General features: G+C 39.3%; 1 protein-coding gene across 2 annotated transcripts in view; it reads right to left on the bottom strand.

Moving 5' to 3' along the window:
- Nucleotides 1-2,238: 2,238 nt before the first annotated feature.
- The window catches only part of LOC126235846 (2-hydroxyacyl-CoA lyase 1), a 134,858-nt gene continuing 116,628 nt past the window's right edge, over nucleotides 2,239-20,468 (bottom strand). Inside the window, exons 9-12 of one of the 2 annotated variants that reach the window (XM_049944709.1) lie at nucleotides 13,811-13,958; nucleotides 13,519-13,626; nucleotides 12,058-12,181; nucleotides 2,239-4,088 (exon numbers count right to left, since the gene is read on the bottom strand). In XM_049944709.1, the coding sequence (XP_049800666.1) occupies nucleotides 3,993-4,088; nucleotides 12,058-12,181; nucleotides 13,519-13,626; nucleotides 13,811-13,958 (476 nt within the window). In that variant the 3' untranslated portion in view covers nucleotides 2,239-3,992. The remainder of the gene's footprint in view (nucleotides 4,089-12,057; nucleotides 12,182-13,518; nucleotides 13,627-13,810; nucleotides 13,959-20,468) is intronic. The other variant, XM_049944710.1, reaches the window with a different exon arrangement.

Raw genomic sequence — 20,468 nt, forward strand, 5'->3', positions numbered from 1 at the left:
TCAGTAAGATTACCTCCACATTTTCTTCAACACCTAGTTCTCAGCTTGCACATATTGGCACGATAGTACCTGTGCAGCTATCCTCACACTTTGGTGTGCACATCCAGTGCTATTCATGTGCATCTCTGTATTATGAAACACAGTTGATAGGTTGCCCTTCTGATGATCCAGCAGATATAGTATTAACTTCTCTGTAATGGCAGTATGTGTCCTTCATCTAGCAAATTGTTTCCTGACAATTTCATGAACGGGTACATTGCAGAATACCCATACTAACCTGTCACACTCTGCATAGTCTGAGAAATGCATTTTGTTCATAGACCGCCAAGGTTGCATCCATACTTTCAAACTTTTATTTCTAATGTTGCAAGCAACATATACAAGGTGAGTCAAAAAGGACTTTACAGCTTTGGCATGATACAGAAATTTATTTAGATAACTTACAGAATTGGCAGATGTGTCATTTTGTTGCAAACAACCTCAAGATTGATTTTTGTAGTGCATCAATACCCCATTACGCCATCAGGAGTGCCAGCATAGCGCACAGTTAAAATGGCTGCTTTCAGTGGTGCAGAATGTGCTCGCTGCGTGTTAAGGTTTCATGAAACAAACTCTACAACAACTGTTCAGCACAAATCTTGCACTGAATACGTAAAGAACCTCCCCTACCAAACAATCTAGCTGACCTGAAAGTCAAATCTATGCTGCGATTGCACAAGTTAGGCCCGATTTGCTGCAACGAGTGTGGGAAGAAATAGATTAGCAGTGGGATGTTTGCTGCATCACAAATGGTAATCGCATCAAACCAAAATGACACTTGACACTGTTCTGTGAAGCTTTAGGTTGTTTGCTACAAAATGATACATCTACCTATACTGTAAGTTATCTCAACAAATTTCTATGTAACCCCAAAGTTGTAAAGTCCTTTTTGACTCACCCTGTACAATGTACTGTCCAGATCCTTCTCATTCTTCCATTATTCTTTCTAAGAACTTACAAGTCATTGTGATGTCCAAGTCATAATATACTAGCTGCTTTCATGTTGCAAATAAACTTTGGGTCATCACTTCAGCAGATGTACCTCATTTGACTACCCATGTTCATTTTATTGAAGGTACGGATACACACCTCTTAAAAGGTTTCGTACAGTTCTCCAGTTCTAGTTAAGCTGTCCCATCCAAATCTGAAGCAATTAGTGGCCACACAAATGATACTCATGTCTCCTCAAATACACTGGTGTCCAAAATTAAAGCAATAGGTGTGTAGAAGGCTTTGGTAGAGTGGCCTTTATCATCGGAGATCTGTCTTATGTCTACCTCTGACATGTCTTCACAGCAGGGAATGTCTAGAGTGGAATCATCAACATGCCACCTGGACGGTCGAACAGTGGTCTACTGTTGTTTTCACAGATGAGTCCCAATTTAGTCTGGAACACTGTGTGTGGGGAGGGGGGCAAACACTGAGGAAACAGACCAATATCGAGGGGAGGATCCCCATTGGTATAGGCAGGGATTATGTTTACCACTCAAACCCCTCTTCATGGAATTGTACGGGTGAATCGGCAAGGTTTAACTGCTGTCAGTATCATGAAGAGGTCTTGAGACTTCATATGAAGTAGTTGCGAGGTGCTGTGGGCCCAGACTTCGTATTGATGGATGATAATGCTCATCCTCATAAGCATTGGTGGTTGATGTTTTCTTGGAAACAGAAGATATTGCACACCTGGCGTGGCCTGCTCGCTTTCCCACTTTGAATCCCATAGAGCATGTCTGGAATGCACTAGGGAGATGGCTTGCATCAAGTCAGCACCCACTAACTACTCTCCAAGACTCTAAGCAGCTATGCAGGAAGAATTGGTATTATTGCCTCAACATGAGACTGATGAGATCATTAACAGCATGCTCTGTTATCATCAAGCCTGTATTGCTGCCAGAGGTGGTCACACCTCACAATGAGCACATTTACCAGTTGTCGGAATGTGTGTGCAAAGTTGGAAAAAACCAAGACCATTTTTTGTCTACCATTATGCATGTTGCGGTTATTTACATTCTGTTTTTTTTTTACGTTGTTTCTAGCACCTGTTTATACTATTTTGTGGCAAAACAAATGCAACCTTGCAAAATGTCCATTTGTTGCTTTAATTCTGAACACCTCTGTAATTGTATGAGTGGATAGAGACCAATGCAGTTTACAAAAACTGTTTTTCCAGTTTGTTATGCAATAAGCCAGGCATCAGTTTAATCAGTAATTCATATTACAATGATGTCACATATACACAAGGGAAAACAATGTGCTTCTAAATAGTTTGTTTATTTCAGCATGTCTTAGTGAAGATGTGGTACTCAGCAGATTGAAGTAAAAGGCAGGATGCACTGTACTCAAATGCAAGAACATTGACAGTTCACAGCAATGTGATGCATGAAACTGTCACCTTGCTACAAAAGAAATAATGAATTGCTGTCGTTTTAAAGCAAATTCTCACATTTCCATCACCTGAATCACTGACAACATTGGTAAAGTCCAAGCATATTTTCACAACTATTGCCTAAAGTAACATCATTGCTATTTTTTAACTTGTTCAATACATCTGATTTGAGACAGTACTATGGTTAATGGTTTTATCTACCTCGAAAGGGCTTTTCTGACCTACACCAGGTGAGCTGTTAAGGGGCCAGGGGGAATCTGCATGGGGGATATTCAGAAGGGGAAATTCCAGTTCTAGCATTTGCCTTACAAACAAGAGAAACCATCCAAAAACCTTCATTGGAACTGGCAGACGTGAGCTACTTTTTTTTCTCTAGAATGATATGTCCAGACAAAAGATAAGAAATCTGTTGCACGTGAACAGATATATGGTTGTATGTATACAGAGTAAAGTCACCTTGCTCAACTTGAATGGTATTCATGTTGATTTGATAATTATTATAAATTGTAAATATAAACAAATGCAAGAGATGGTAAAGCTGGCTGTGCTACTCCTTTGAACAGTCTCTTGCTATTTTTGACCCTATTGTTATACAAACTTCCAACTCAACTAATAAGAACAGTAGTTGTTTAAACATGTACCAGAACAAAAAGGCATAACAATTCATGATCAGTATGAAAAATACACTAATGAACAAGGTCACTGCCACAGTTCAGAACCATAAAGAAATGATGTCTGTGGTACTGCTGTATTCCTGGTACTGTAAAGGGCGTCTGACCGATGACAGTGTATTAGCCGGAAGTCATCTACCTGTTAAATTTCTACCTATCTTAGTTGATTCCATCACACCACATCATGGGTCTGTAATTTACTTATCAAGTGTTCTAACACCATATCCACATGAAGAAATAAGGGGTCACCTGCGAATGTTTTCCATCTGGTGTTTTCAGTTGGAGCTAAGTGTATATTCAGATTGTTTCCACAGCATACAATTTCTGCTTGTACCAAGTTACCAGCTGGATGTTCTGCAGACAACTTGTGCAGTGATGATGAGCTCGTGAGTGAAAGACACATATTGTCCCACAAAGAATCTGCAAATGCAATAAGGCACATTGGAGTGTCAATGTGCCTCCATGAACAAAGTGCCAAAAGTAACTAGTTGACACCTACTCTGCCATGACACAAAGTTTATATATGTAGCCCACCTTGATATGCAGACAAACATGACCATGGTGTGGTGGTTGCATGAAATTCATTGCCTTAAATATGTCATGTACTTTTAATACCTTTTTGTTACTAGTTATTGAATTGTAATTTTTTATATTATCTTTTTTTCTGATGTCACCATAGCAAAACATAATAAATTTAATCGTATAAAAATTGTCCTTATATATACATGTAACCACATTCATATAAATTGGATCCCAATTAAATATAATACTTTTTAGTCACAGATATTCTAAATATCACATATCTGTAACAGTTGTATCATAATATACAAAGACTTCTTAGCTCAGCACATTGCAAAAGTATCCATGCAGCATACAAATTTCAAGAAAGCTGAATCTCAGAGCTTTGATTCAGTCAGCCAACCAAAATTTTGTGGTTTGCGATCTGCTGATGGATTGATGGAGACATTGATAATACTGGGTCGGTCATTCACCTATGAAAAAGAAAAGGAAATCTTTTAGGAATCTAAGAAAATAAATTTACTTAAACAATATTTGCGAAAATAATTTTCATTATATTGGAAATTTATATTTAAGAGAAATGGAACAGGGTATTAATACAAGTAATAGGGTAAAATTTATGAAGAGTGTAAAGTTCACGAATAATTAATAAAAAATAGTAATCCAGAAGTGTGTGAGCATTTGTAGTAATAGGAACTCGAAACACATTACATACATTGTACATTAAATGAACCTTGAAAACATGTAGCGTAGGGTTGTCAACTTTTTACAGAGAAAATAAGTAATCAAGGAGGAAGCCTACAAAATAAACATTTGAAATACTGTTTTCTACAAAGAACAGTGGGAATATATTTAAAATGTGCATGCATGTTTTATTGTACATTATTGCCTGTGTTTATTTACTCATTTTGCTTTCCTTTGCAAAGATCCATCTGATTTTATGTATGTACAGAATTCCTACAGTTAAAATTAGCATTCACTGTTACTTGAAGTTCTACTTTCATAAGTTCGGTGGTACATTTGTTGCACTCCTCTGTCCATTTATTGTTCATTAGGGAAAAAATTCTCTCTGCCTCAGCATTTGAACCAGGGATGGTTAATACAAATACAATTATTTTCAGCAAATTGGAAACCAGAACATCTTTTGGCACTCAAGAGACAGAAAACATTAATCCACATACTTGCTTCAAAATATCCTTTGCATTACAAAATTCACCATATAAACAATCTTCACCTATGCAGGACCTGAGGTTGCACGGAAAGCCATAGTATGTCAGGTGGAATAAGTTATTAAGTTCAAAAAATAGGTGGAATAAGTTATTAAGTTCAAAAAATATGTGGATAAATTCAAAATAATACAAGACACAGGATCTAACAAAAAAGTGGGGCCAAAACACAGACAGGATCTAATAAAGAAAAGGGGAGAGGTGAAATACAGGACTTCCAAGGAAATACAGGATAGTTGGCAATCCTAATATACACTCCTGGAAATTGAAATAAGAACACCGTGAATTCATTGTCCCAGGAAGGGGAAACTTTATTGACACATTCCTGGGGTCAGATACATCACATGATCACACTGACAGAACCACAGGCACATAGACACAGGCAACAGAGCATGCACAATGTCGGCACTAGTACAGTGTATATCCACCTTTCGCAGCAATGCAGGCTGCTATTCTCCCATGGAGATGATCGTAGAGATGCTGGATGTAGTCCTGTGGAACGGCTTGCCATGCCATTTCCACCTGGCGCCTCAGTTGGACCAGCGTTCGTGCTGGACGTGCAGACCGCGTGAGACGACGCTTCATCCAGTCCCAAACATGCTCAATGGGGGACAGATCCGGAGATCTTGCTGGCCAGGGTAGTTGACTTACACCTTCTAGAGCACGTTGGGTGGCACGGGATACATGCGGACGTGCATTGTCCTGTTGGAACAGCAAGTTCCCTTGCCGGTCTAGGAATGGTAGAACGATGGGTTCGATGACGGTTTGGATGTACCGTGCACTATTCAGTGTCCCCTCGACGATCACCAGTGGTGTACGGCCAGTGTAGGAGATCGCTCCCCACACCATGATGCCGGGTGTTGGCCCTGTGTGCCTCGGTCGTATGCAGTCCTGATTGTGGCGCTCACCTGCACGGCGCCAAACACGCATACGACCATCATTGGCACCAAGGCAGAAGCGACTCTCATCGCTGAAGACGACACGTCTCCATTCGTCCCTCCATTCACGCCTGTCGCGACACCACTGGAGGCGGGCTGCACGATGTTGGGGCGTGAGCGGAAGACGGCCTAACGGTGTGCGGGACCGTAGCCCAGCTTCATGGAGACGGTTGCGAATGGTCCTCGCCGATACCCCAGGAGCAACAGTGTCCCTAATTTGCTGGGAAGTGGCGGTGCGGTCCCCTACGGCACTGCGTAGGATCCTACGGTCTTGGCGTGCATCCGTGCGTCGCTGCGGTCCGGTCCCAGGTCGACGGGCACGTGCACCTTCCGCCGACCACTGGCGACAACATCGATGTACTGTGGAGACCTCACGCCCCACGTGTTGAGCAATTCGGCGGTACGTCCACCCGGCCTCCCGCATGCCCACTATACGCCCTCGCTCAAAGTCCGTCAACTGCACATACGGTTCACGTCCACGCTGTCGCGGCATGCTACCAGTGTTAAAGACTGCGATGGAGCTCCGTATGCCACGGCAAACTGGCTGACACTGACGGCGGCGGTGCACAAATGCTGCGCAGCTAGCGCCATTCGACGGCCAACACCGCAGTTCCTGGTGTGTCCGCTGTGCCGTGCGTGTGATCATTGCTTGTACAGCCCTCTCGCAGTGTCCGGAGCAAGTATGGTGGGTCTGACACACCGGTGTCAATGTGTTCTTTTTTCCATTTCCAGGAGTGTAGATCAAGAGAAGTGATACCATGTACATGCATATCTGCACTGCAGTAAGAGTTCTGCAAACAGATGGCTGCAATATCCACGAAACTTTTGTTTCTGCTATGTTGATACATTTTGGAGAATAATATTAGTCTCAAGTCCTACTTCAGCTGCAGACCAGTTTTACTTCTATTGCTTTTAAAGTAGCCGTGATGTTTGTGTTTTGTTTAAATGGATAAATTGCAAGACCACACTAATCAAAAAGGCTTTGTTTGCTACATTTAATGGAAATGTTTACAGACTTAATAAGAAGAGTCTATTCCTTAATTTTCAATGCCTGTAAGGAGATAATGTCAAAAAATTTGTGCATTTTTTACTAAAAGATAATATTTCCTTGCCACAATGACACATTTTTTACCTCACCATTATATAAAACCAAAATTAAAAGCTGCAGAACAGTGCGTACATTTCTCTGCAGTAACGAGGGAGCTGTTTTACAAGAGAAATCTTTTTACCAGGCTAGTGTATATTAAGTGAATGCTGCAGCTGTTTTTGAGCGAGTATCTGTTATTTACCACAAATTCTATGAGAAAGTATAACTAGTGTGATAACACAGTTAGAATTCAAAGTCAGTCTCTCTCTCTCTCTCTCTCTCTCTCTCTCTCTCTCACACACACACACACACACACACACACACACACGAAAACTTGAATAATGAACAACTTTGAATCATTTGTCATGTTTGATGGATTTCATTGATATATTACTACAATACAAATTTCATTGCTAAGGATTTATTTTTTATGACATATTAAAGTGTGACTGTTTTTCAACCTTGAGTAATGTTCTCATGTTGTGACAAGTTTTATCACAAGTGCTCCCTTCAGTGGTTGTGGATGAGCAATTTACTACAGAGTAACTCAGCTTGCCCTTTTTTCACATGACATCCTACATATCACAGACAAAGGGCAACATGCAGATTCCACGTCCCTAGATTTCTGGAAAACTTTTAGACATGGTGCCTCTCTGCAGACTGTTAATGAAGGTCCGAAAATATAAGGGGCAGTCAAATGAGAAAGAGACAAATGAGAAAAAGTAAGTAAATTGTTTCAACAAGCGGAAAATTCCGGATGGAAGAACAACAAAAAGACTGCAACACATGTGAGCTTTCGCACAAGCATAACTCACACACATGACTACTGTCTCTGGCCACCAAGGTACTGCGCCTGATGGGAGAAGCAATCTGTTTAGTCATGGTAAGGAGGAAGCTGGGGCACGGAGGGGGAGGGATAGCAGGTTAGGGGTGGGGGAGAGTAGAGTGCTGCAGGGACATCGTGGAGACAGTGTAGGGCTACTTTGTGCAGTTGGGACTTATTTTCTTTTCTTTCTTTCTCCTCCTCCGCTACTTCTCTCCTATCCCACTTGCCTTCCCCCCTTCCCCAAAGAGACCTCCTAACTGCACCTAGCAGCCCCACCCTCTCCCACAACATCACTGCATGCTATCGCAAGCGGCACTACACCCTCTCCACAGTCTCTACCTTCTATCCCTTTCCCTCCCCAGTGCACACTCCTCCTTACCCCCACCACCCAGATTACTTCTCCCACCAGGCACATTTGCTCACAGTCCAGTCTCAGTGGCCAGAGACAGTGGTCATGTGTGTGTGCGAGGCGAGTTAGCTTGTGTGAATGTGTGTGTGTTTTCTTCAAGTAAGAAGATGGCCTTAGGCCAAAAGCTCATATGTATAGCTGTCTCTTTGTTGTACTTGTCTGCAACTCAACATCTCCTCTGTACATTACGTAAATAGTTTATTATTTGACAAGTGATCACGATAATTGTTAATACGTTTATCCCAATGTGAGGGCAGGCCCCTCATGTTACCAAGAATGTTTTGTCGACACTGCAGTAGTTTTATTGGGAAGCCCTTACACATCCCCCATACAGCCCTAATCTCTATCCATGCAAATTCCACATTTTTGGAGCCATGAAGAAATACATTTGTGGCTGTTGATTTGCTTCAGATGAAGAGGAGCACACCTGTGTACAGTCAGCATCCTGTAGCCTTCAGCAAACATTTTTCCATGACTGCATTGATAGCATTGATTAACGGTTATGGTGATTACTTTTGAAACAATAAACAGTTTAATCACTCTTTTTCAATCTGTCTCGTTTCTATTTACTACCCCTTATACAGACTAGGTTCCCAGATATGTCAGTGGCTCAAAGACATCTTATGCAATAGAACCCAGGATATTATTGTCCTTGAAGGAGAGTGTTCATAAGAGCCAAGGGTATCATCAGGAATGCCCTAAGAAAGTGTGATAGGACCGCTCTTATTCTTTATATACATAAATGATCTGGTGGAGAGAGTAAGCAGCACTCTATGGCTGTGTAGCGTACAGGAAGGTGTCATCATTGAATGACTGTAGGAGGATACAAGATGACTTAGACAAATTTTGTAGTTGGTGTGGTGAATGTCAGTTTCCAAATGTAGAAAAATGTAAGTTAATGCAGATGAGCAGCAAAATCAATACAGTGATGTTTGAATAAGGAATTGGTAGTGAGCAGTGTGACAGCCACATCAATTAAATATCTAAGCATAATATTGCAAAGCAATCTGAAATGAAACAAACAAGTACGGCAGTAGTAGGGAAGGTGATTGGTCAACTTTGATTTATTAAGGAAAATTTTACAAAAGTGTAGCTCATCTATGATGAAGACCATGTACAGGACACTACTGTGACTCATTCATGAGCCCACTTGAGAGTTTGGTGTCCCCACCAAATCGAATTAAAGGAAGAGATGAAAGTAATACAGAGGTAAGCTACTACATTTGTTACCAGCAGATTTGATCAACACATGAGTATTATGGAGGTGCTTCATGAACTCAAATGGGAATCCGTGGAGAAAAAGCATCACTCTTTTTGCAAAACATTAATTAGAAAATTTAGAAAACTGGCATTTGAAGCTCACTGCAGAATGATTCTACTGCCAGCAATATACAATTTGCTTAAGGACCAAGAAGATAAGACAGAGAAATTAGGACATGCGCAGAGGCATATAGACAATCATTTTTCCCTTGCTCTATTTCTGGTTGGAACAGGAAAGGAATTGACTAGCAGTGGTACAAAGTATCCCCGCCAAACCCCATACAGCAGCTTTTGGAGTATGTTTGTAGATGTACACGTAGATGTGCTTGTGTTCAACAAAACTGCTACTATAAATTTGTGTATTTGCTACATACACTCAAGTTAGTGCTGACTGGATTTAAAATAGGACCTTTTGAAGTCCATGCATACCTGCAGGCCTAAATCCGCTACTTACACAGTGGAAAATATTTCAGTTTGTAGTTTCTCCGTAAGACTTTGCTAGAGCTCCACCATTTTCACTTTCTGACAAGATACAGGAACATTTCTGTAGTAAACTGCTCACACATTGCCAGTGAGTTGATTGATTTTAATTAACTTCCCATGAAATAAAACCACAGTTCAACTTCAGAAAAAAAGAGAAAAATGGTTATGTTTCAAAACACCATAACAAACAGTTGCATAATAATGTGAAGGGTTTAGTTTTTATCAAGGAAATGCACAGAGCAAAGTAGTAGTCCAAGATCAGAACATTATGTCATGTCATCCTTTGCTTTACAATCATTAAAATGTTTTTCTGTTTGCTGAAATTGAACTGAAACATTACACACAAAATTAAAAGTTTTTAATTTTAATTAAACAATTAGGGGTCAGATATTAGACAGTCGACACATACCGTATTTACTCGAATCTAAGCCGCACTTTTTTTCCGGTTTTTGTAATCCAAAAAACCGCCTGCGGCTTAGAATCGAGTGCAAAGCTAGCGGAAGTTCTTAAAAATGTCGGTGGGTGCCGCCACAACTTAGTTCTGCCGTCGAATATATGTAGCGCATGCTTTGTAGGCACAAAGATAAATATTGGCGCCAAAACCTCTGCGTCCGTAAATAAATTAAAAAAAAAAAGGTGTAAGACAAGCTTTTTTTTCTCCGCGCCGAGTTTCGACCACTGCATTTTCATACATTATCCAACGAAGTAAACACAAATTCCGTATTGTTCATCTTCGAATGTAGCAGCATTTCAATGTACTACGAAAACCCGACTGGCAAGAATGTTTAGGATGTTTGTCAATATGGCCAACTCTACGTTCTAAATTTTTTCCTATCTGTGAGAAGAGTTGGTTGCTAATAGGAACTTTTATAAATTGTGAATCACATGCAGTATTCTCGTCACCATAAGAATAATACGAATATAAACATTTTGCCATGTATTGTTTCGTGTTTGCTGTTATCTGCCGGCCGCGGTGGTCTAGCGGTTCTAGTCGCGCAGTCCGGAACCGCGCGACTGCTACGGTCGCAGGTTCGAATCCTGCCTCGGGCATGGATGTGTGTGATGTCCTTAGGTTAGTTAGGTTTAAGTAGTTCTAAGTTCTAGGGGACTAATGACCACAGCAGTTGAGTCCCATAGTGCTCAGAACCATTTGAACCATTTTTGCCGCTATCTCATTTAAATCCTGTCTGCGTAATAAACCACAAAACTAGAGTGAGACAACAGCAAACGCGGAAGAATATACATATCATGTCATGTTTATATTCGTATTATTCTTATGCTAAACAGTGATACAGTCAGAAATGATGCGAGGCAATTGACTAGATTTTTAAATCTAAGATGACTCTAATTTCTGTGCAGAATGTAATGTACTAAAGAGGCGCCTGCAAAGATTTTCAAACGGAGAAAAATTTTCGCTAAACTCTCGTTCAGAACATCTTCTATCATACGCAGTCTATTATTTGGTTCTTGTTGATCATTATCAAAGAAAGCAGCAGTGTAAGTAACAACAAGTAGCTGTCTCTTGCCATTGTTTCGCTAATGAGACGATTCCTCTCTTTTTTTTTTTTATTATTGTAAGCGGCGGTGGCGTGCACAAAAGCAAGCCATGCCGCGAGCGGTGACAGGCCGTAAACACGCAGTATCAGAGTACGACAAACAATGCATGACACAGTACAGTAATGCATTTTCAGCGTAGAGTGACGTAAACACCTATAACAAAGAAAACTGCGCTTATCAGATCAAAGAAAAATAAGCAACCAATTCAATGCAGACGAAGCATGTGAAAAAGGAAGGGTACCCGTATAAATACGGACGGAGCGCCTGACGCATAGCAATGGCTACCTGGTAAAGCTTAACTGCTAAGCTTACGACTCGAACCAAACTACTGCAGCTGTATCGTCATTCATTCGACCTAAATTGTCTCATATTACAGTGGACCAACTTTGTTTCGATTTGGAGACGCGGCCTAAAACTTTTCTCTCCCCTTGAATTTCGAGTCTCAAATTTCAGGTGCGGCTTAGATTCGGGAAATTTTTTTTCCTTGATTTCGAGTCTCATTTTTCAGGTGCGGCTTAGATTCGAGTGCGGCTTAGACTCGAGTAAATACGGTACTCAGCTAAAGAGGCAACAACATAAAAAGGAGAGGGAGGGAGGGAGGGGGAGAGTGTGTGTTAGTTTAGTAACAGGATGGTGTGTAAATTACATGACCTTACCATTAGCGAATTCCGAACAGCGCTCTGGAGCTGTTGCACAGTTGTACAATAATAACCATCATATCCAGCTATGCCCATCATTTTATCATATCGAGCATTTACTGACAGAGCAGATGGCGGAGTCCTGCAAAATAAAATATGCCATAAGGTAATTACAAATGGGAAGCACTTTGAACACACTACTTAATAATTCAAAAACTTCAGCTACATATATGTAGTTATTGTTTTCACTGCACATACTACACAACAAGCTCAATAGTCCACAAAATCCATTTTAACCACAATACAAAAGACGAGCAACCAATGTTTGCTTCCGTTTATGATATTGTAACAAATGAATGGAGTGAGTCAGTACATAAATAACAACTTTTGTGCGCCATAACCTACTGCTGCTATCGAGTTGTGTTAAAAGTCATAAACAAGCCACTATCCAGTTCTTCATACATTGTCTATTGTAGTCACTAAGTGGATAACATAAATGAGACCGACTGAAGCTTAAAAACATCAATATCCTGGTACAAAATTTGTAAACTCTGAATGTAAATGTCTTATTTGAAACAACTTTTATAACATAATTATCTTTACTGGATATAATCAACAAAAACTTATGGATTTATGCCTTGTCAATGAAAGTTACTAAAACCAGTTTTACCTTATGTTACCATGTACAAAATACACATTTCTCTGTTTCCAGGAGTTCTTATTTAGAGCTCTATCCTACAAGTACTTTTTTGCATGCTACAAAGTGTGACAAATCAGCATCAAACTCTATTCAGTCTTTAACTTGTTACATATTACACTCAGTTATTTACTAACAGTTTTACATACTATTGGAAAAAATCTCATTACAGATCCTTCCATTGGCCACCAGTTTTCCTGAATTCCAGAGACAGGAACTTGCACTTCAAATATCCTTTCACACTGTCACCCTCCTGGACTCATCTATGTTTGCCTTCCAAATTCTCCTTGTTTTTTCCTCCTTTCATTCTTTTTAACTTCTTTTTTTAATTACTGCCCTGCCTCATTTTAATATATTTTTTTATTTCCATCTTCAGTACACACATTTACTATCTCCTATCATCTTTGAACTGAGACTTGCATAGTGTTTACACATCTATTCGTTTTAATTTTCTAGTCCCTCTGACATTTCCTTCACTGGAGTCAGTCCTCATACATATTCATCATAGCTACTCCTAAGTTGGGTTCCAAGTAAGCTGACTGCTCCCCCTTTCCTACTTCCCACATTTTTTTCTGTTTTTCCCCTACCTCTTTTTTTTCATACTGCAGAAGAAGCCTATGTTTCCAAAACCTACAATTAATGATTTTCATTTATTGTTTGTGTTTTTACAGGCTGTACTTTCAGCTGAATATTCTAAAAGCAAGCAGTGGTCAGCTTTTTTATCTTTTTATGAAATTAATAAATTTCTGAATGATATTTTTCTTTTTCTTTTAGATACTTACACTTTTGTAATTTCTCCAGCTTCCTGCAAGTCTTTGAAGAATTCTTTCTCAAACCCACCATATATTCCATTGTTATTTACAATTATTATTATCACTGGCAGTTTGTACCTGGGAATGATAATAAAAATAATGAGAGAAATGAGTATTAAACACCTAAGCTATCAGATTTTAAATACACCACAGGAAAGTCATCTCAGTTACACATTAAGACCAAGTACTTAACATGATTAGCACAATTGTTGGTCGAAACTATAACTGGTGGGATGTAGCATATACTCAAATAATTACTAACCTGAACATTGTTTCTATTTCCATCCCAGAAAAACCAAAAGCAGAATCTCCTTCAACACACAGGACTCGTTTACTTGGTGAATTTGTTCTGCACCATAAGGCAGCAGCAATACCAAATCCCAGTCCTACACCCATTGTTCCAAATGTGCCTACAATACAATCACATCATAGCTATAAGCATACACTGAAATATCTACTGTATATAGTTCTGGAGCTGTTTAAATAAATTTGTAAGTATGAAGGTATTTTAAAAATAAATTATGGAGAACAACATGAGTGTATTCACCAAACCATTCAACCAAATGTAGATGGGATAATGGGAAGAAAAGAGCCAAACAGAGAGCGCCAGAAGAGTGTAAAGCTTGGGGGAATAAACAATGCAAAGTAAGTATGATTAGACAGTGAGGATCCCAAGAAGGCTGAGGTGGAAAGGAATAAACAAAGATGAGGCCAAAGTGGAGAAGAGATGAGTACAGGAAACCAAGGAGGGAGAGGGAGAGAGAAAAGGCCAATAATAGGGAATTATGTGAAACAAAAAAAGCAGGGGACAGTACATAAAAAGAGATACAACATATGGTTAGATAGGACTGAACAACTCGAGTTACTGTTGAGAGTGATCTCTAGGCTTAAGGATAAATTCCCTTTCCTGAACTCTGGTTTGACATCCTCAATTATGTACACATTTGTATTTCACATGCTACAGGTCTTGCCATTGCATTACTGGAAGCAGTATGGCAAAAAGTATTGCCCGAGTTCTAATTAATCCTCCACAGTTTCCTTACATTTGCACGTATGGCGAAGGGTATATAGTTCACCAGCATCCCCATGTTACTTCCCTTGTACGTGGTGCACTGGGACAACTGTTGGTATGCATAGGCCCAAACATGTGCAAGATGTATGTAGGAAAAGGTAATATGCATTTGGGCCCTTCTTGGAATGTTAAGTGTTTTTTTGTGCATTAAAACTTTATTGTAAAACGTCCCATTTCAGTTTGAGTTGCATTTCCATGCTGCTCTCGTGATTTCTTTGCATTCTTTTGTTGCATTTTTTAATGCACATACTGCACATACTGGATAACAGTGGAGATAAACCACATCTCTTTATGACTCCATTTGATGTTCTTTCCCACAGTCCTTCCTCATCTACAATGCCATTCTGGTTACTGTAGAACTGCAGAGCAATTTACCTATAATCTATCACTGCATTCTTTATCAATTTCAAAATTGTGTTTCATTTAACATTACTGAGTACCCTCGCTATTCCTGTGAGGTCATCAACAGAGGTTTATGAACCACTATTTCTCTATAACCCCCCCACCATGAACCATGGATCTTGCCATTGGTGGGGAGGCTTGTAAGCCTCAGTGATACAGATAGCCGTAATGTAGGTGCAAACACAATGGAGGGGTATCTGTTGAGAGGCCAGACAAACATAAGGTTCCTGAAGAAGGGCAGCAGCCTTTTCAGTAGTTGCAGGGGCAACAATCTGGATGATTGACTGATCTGGCCTTGTAACAATTATCAAAACGGCCTTGCTGTGCTGATACTGTGAACGGCTGAAAGCAAGGAGAAACTACAGCTGTAACTTTTCCTGAGGACATGCAGCTTTACTGTATGGTTAAATGATGATAGCATCCTCTTGGGTAAAATATTCCGGAGGTAAAATAGTCCCCCATTTGGATCTCAGTTCGGGGACTACTCAGGAGGACGTCGTTATCAGGAGAAAGAAAGTTGGCGTTCTGCGGATCAGAGCGTGGAAAGTCAGATCCCTTAATCGGGCAGGTAGGTCAGAAAATTTAAAAGGGGAAATGGATAGGTTAAAGTTAGATATAGTGGGAATTAGTGAAGTTCAGTGGCACGAGGAACAAGACTTCTGGTCAGGTGAATAAACGGTTATAAATACAAAATCAAATATGGGTAATGCAGGAGTAGGTTTAATAATGAATAAAAAAATAGGAATGCGGATAAGCTTCTACAAACAGCATAGTGAACGCATTAATGTGGCCAAGATAGATACGATGCCCATGCCTACTACAGTAGTACAAGTTTATATGCCAACTGGCTCTGCACATGATGAAGAAATTGATGAAATGTATGACGAGATAAAAGAAATTATTCAGGTAGTGAAGGGAGACGAAAATTTAATAGTCATGGGTGACTGGAATTAGAGAGTAGGAAAAGGGAGAGAAGGAAACATAGTGGGTGAATATGGATTGGGGGAGAGAAATGAAAGAGGAAACCGTCTGGTAGAATTTTGCACAGAGCATAACTTAATCATAGCTAACACTTGGTTCAAGAATCATAAAAGAAGGTTGTATACATGGAAGAATCCTGGAGATACTAGAAGGTATCAGATAGATTATATAATGATAAGACAGATATTTAAGAACCAGGTTTTAAATTGTAAGACATTTCCAGGGGCAGATGTGGACTCTGACCACAATCTATTAACTATGAAATGTAGATTAAAACTGAAGAAACTGCAAAAAGATGGGAATATAAGGAGGTGGAACCTGGATAAACTGACAGAACCAGAGGTTGAGGAGAGTTTCAGGGAGAGCATTAGGGAAGAACTGACTAGAATGGGGGAAAGAAATACAGTAGAAGAAGAATGGGGAGCTTTGAGAGATGAAATAGTGAAGGCAGCATAGGATCAAGTAGGTAAAAAGACGAGGGCTAGTAGAAATCCTTGGGTAACAGAAGATACATTGAATTTAATTGATGAAAGGAGAAAATATAAAAATGCAGTAAATGAAGCAGGCTAAAAGGAATACAAACGTCTCAAAAATGAGATTGACAGGAAGTGCAAAATGGCCAAGCAAGGATGGCTATAGGACAAATGTAAGGATGTAGAGGCATATATCACTACGGGTAAGATAGATACTGCCTACAGGAAAATTAAAGAGACCTTTGGAGAGAAGAGAACCACTTGTATGAATATCAAGAGCTCAGATGGAAACCCAGTTCTAAGCAAAGAAGGGAAAGCAGAAAGGTGGAAGGAGTATATAGAGGGTCTATACAAGGGCGATGTACTTGAGGACAATATTATGGAAATGGAAGAGTATGTAGATGAAGATGAAATGGGAGATACGATACTGTGTGAAGAGTTTGACAGAGCACTGAAAGACCTGAGTCGAAACAAGGCCCCGAGAGTAGACAACATTCCATTAGAACTACTGACGGCCTTGGGAGAGCCAGTCCTGACAAAACTCTACAATCTGGTGAGCAAGATGTACGAGACAGGCGAAATACCCTCAGACTTCAAGAAGAATATAATAATTCCAATACCAAAGAAAGCAGGTGTTGACAGATGTGAAAATTACCGAACTATCAGTTTAATAAGTCACAGCTGTAAAATACTAACACGAATTCTTTACAGATGAATGGAAAAACTGGTAGAAGCCGACCTCGGGGAAGATCAGTTTCGATTCCGTAGAAATCTTGGAACACGAGGCAATACTAACCCTACGACTTATCCTAGAAGGAAGATTAAGGAAAGGTGAACCTGTGTTTCTAGCATTTGTAGACTTAGAGAAAACTTTTGGCAATGTTGTCGGGAATACTCTCTTTCAAATTCTGAAGGAGGCAGGGATCAAATACAGGGAGCAAAAGGCTATTTACAATTTGTACAGAAACCAGATGACAGTTATAAGAGTAGAGGGGCATGAAAGGGAAGCAGTGGTTGGGAAGGGAGTGAGACAGGGTTGTAGCCTGTCCCCAATGTTATTCAATCTGTATATTGAGCAAGCAGTAAAGGAAACAAAAGAAAAATTCGGAGTAGGAATTAAAATCCATGGAGAAGAAATGAAAACTTTGAGGTTCACCTATGACATTGTGATTATGTTAGAGACAGCAAAGGACCTGAAAGAGCAGCTGAACAGAATGGACATTGTCTTGAAAGGAGGACATAAGGTGAACACCAACAAAAGCAAAATGAGGATAATGGAATGTAGTCGAATTAAATTGGGTGATGCTGATGGGATTAGATTAGGAAATGAGACACTTAAAGTAGTAAAGGAGTTTTGCTATTTGGGGAGCAAAATAACTGATAATGATCAAAGTAGAGAGGATATAAAATGTAGACTGGCAATGGCAAGGAAAGCGTTTCTGATGAAGAGAAATTTGTTAACATCGAGTATAGAGTTTAAGTGTCAAGAAGTCGTTTCTGAAAGTATTTGTATGGAGTGTAGCCATGTATGAAAGTGATGATAAATAGTTTAGACAAGCAGAGAATAGAAGCTTTTGAAATGTGGTGATTCAGAAGAATGCTGATTATTAGATGGGTAGATAACATAACTAATGAGGAGGTATTGAATAGAATTAGGGAGAAGAGAAATTTGTGGCACAACTTGACTAGAAGAAGGGATCAGTTGGTAGGACATGTTCTGAGGCATCAAGGGATCACCAATTTAGTGTTGGAGGGCAGCATGGAGGGTAAAAATCGTAGAGGGAGACCAAGAGATGAATACCCTAAGCAGATTCAGAAGGATGTAAGTTGCAGCAGATACTTGGAGATGAAGAAACTTGCTCAGGATAGAACAGCATGGAGAGCTGCATCAAACCAGTCTCTGGACTGAAGACCACAACAACATGTCTTTATAATGTGATTATTACCTCAGATATTCCACTGAATTGCTGGTCAAGAGAATGTTTATTACATGTGTTTGCTCCACGTCTAAGGGCATTTTTCTCATCATGTACAGAGCACAAATAATTTGGTTTTTTAAACTTTAGTAATTAGTATTTAAGTTAGTAACTTAACTTTAGTTATTAGTAATAGTAATAAACATTTAGTAATTCTTGAAGTATATTACCAGTTTCTGAAACTTATGATCTTTTAGCCCCTTCAGCACTCTGTTATAGTCCTCTCTTAGTAGGTGTGGATAATGCTCATCATCATCATCATCATCCTCATCATCATCATCATCATCTACACTAATCACATTTTGCAGAACATTTACATACAAACCTTTTGAAACATCATTTCCTCTACACACCACTAATTTTCCTTTTCCACTGATCTTCATGTGTTGTTATTCTGCATAGTATAATAATATAGTGCTTGGTCATATGCTGCACAAACAAATAAGTAAATAAATAAAGTAGTAAATAAATAAATAAATAAATAAATAAATCTGTTCCCCTTGTTTTGTATTCTTACTAAAAGCTTTTCTTTAAATTGGTTATTCTATGACTGTCCTGCATTAGTTTTTGTCATGTTTTCATCAATCTCTGCAAAAATTTATTTTGAAAACTATTCTTCTTTTACCTTTTTCATATCTTTATTTGTTGCATTTCTATAATGCTGCTTAACAGATTGTCGACATGCTGTTTATCACTTTCTCCTTTCTTTCAGCATGTTGAGGATTTTTTATGGTTTCCACATATTGTACAGCAATGTGTCCTCCTACAGTGTGCACAAATTGGGGGGCTGCTAGATACACAGCCAGCTGGGGAAGCATGGAGAGAGTGGCAGTGGTGTGTGGTTGCTCAGAGCACTGTGCGGGAAATTCAACGTGCTGGAGAGGAAGTGCAGTTTTAAACTGAAGCCTACGCTCACATTTTTTGTAAATACTAAGTGGGGCCCTCCCACATTTGCATGCTGACCATTCAGAAAGAGCTACCGTCACCTCTGCTTTTGTCAGTATCTAAAAAGATTTCCACTGAAAATGCAGCGATTTATTTTTGCCTGCTTTGTTAACCATTTGTAACTTTCAGAGAAACATCATTAATGGCGACTTTTGAGTAAAATTTGAGTAAAACCTACACATTTTTCTGGCTGCCATTTTAATATTTACTTCTTTTGTCAAAACACTGCTGAGTTTACACAGTCTCACCTCACTAACATATTGTGCAGGCACAACTGCGAGAGAATTCTGAAACAGTTGTTTGTTAAGTTTATTAACTGAGGAACAGAGCAAAAGCAAGGTCAGTAGCTTATGAAAAAGCAGATTCTCATCCAAAAGACGTGTAATGTCTTCACTTATGTTGTTCCAAAAACCACAGTATTTCTTGTTTCACCAGCTATCGATGGCCCTTAAAAATTACATTCTTTCACTGAGTTAATCTGTAGTTATTGGAATAATACAGTAGATAATGGAGTTTTACATAATAACAATATTGTGAAATACTCTCCTTTTTGCACGCTCTCATTTGCCAACATCTCGTTTCGATATCTGAAACAGTTTATGACATATGAGGAATGTTGTAGACATTTCACTTTGGCTTTATCACTGGCACGGTGCAATCACAAATGAGTGTGCTACATCAGATCAAATTTCTCAAGATCGATGATAGTATGTATCTCTACCCAAGTCTAAAGAAAAATTCAATACATTAGCTAAATTTCATACACAACAACATATTTTGTAATATGCACCAAATGCAAAATTATAGCTATCTCTATTTTTCATTGCACATTTTTCTGAATCTCGCACAGTGTCTTACTTTCATGTAAATATCACAATAACTATGACCATTAACGAAATGATGGGCACATCATCATCATGGACCTGACAAATACAGCTATAAGTAAAACAAAAATGAAATTTTTTTACCTAATACTTTCTGTAAAATTGTTTGAGACAAATCACAGGGTCCACACCTTGATTCTGTTATCACTGACCCACCAAAAGGTGGAAAACCCTTATCTGCCTTCCC

The sequence above is a fragment of the Schistocerca nitens genome, chromosome 2 (genome assembly GCF_023898315.1).
Source record: "Schistocerca nitens isolate TAMUIC-IGC-003100 chromosome 2, iqSchNite1.1, whole genome shotgun sequence".
Taxonomy (NCBI): Eukaryota; Metazoa; Arthropoda; class Insecta; order Orthoptera; family Acrididae; genus Schistocerca; species Schistocerca nitens.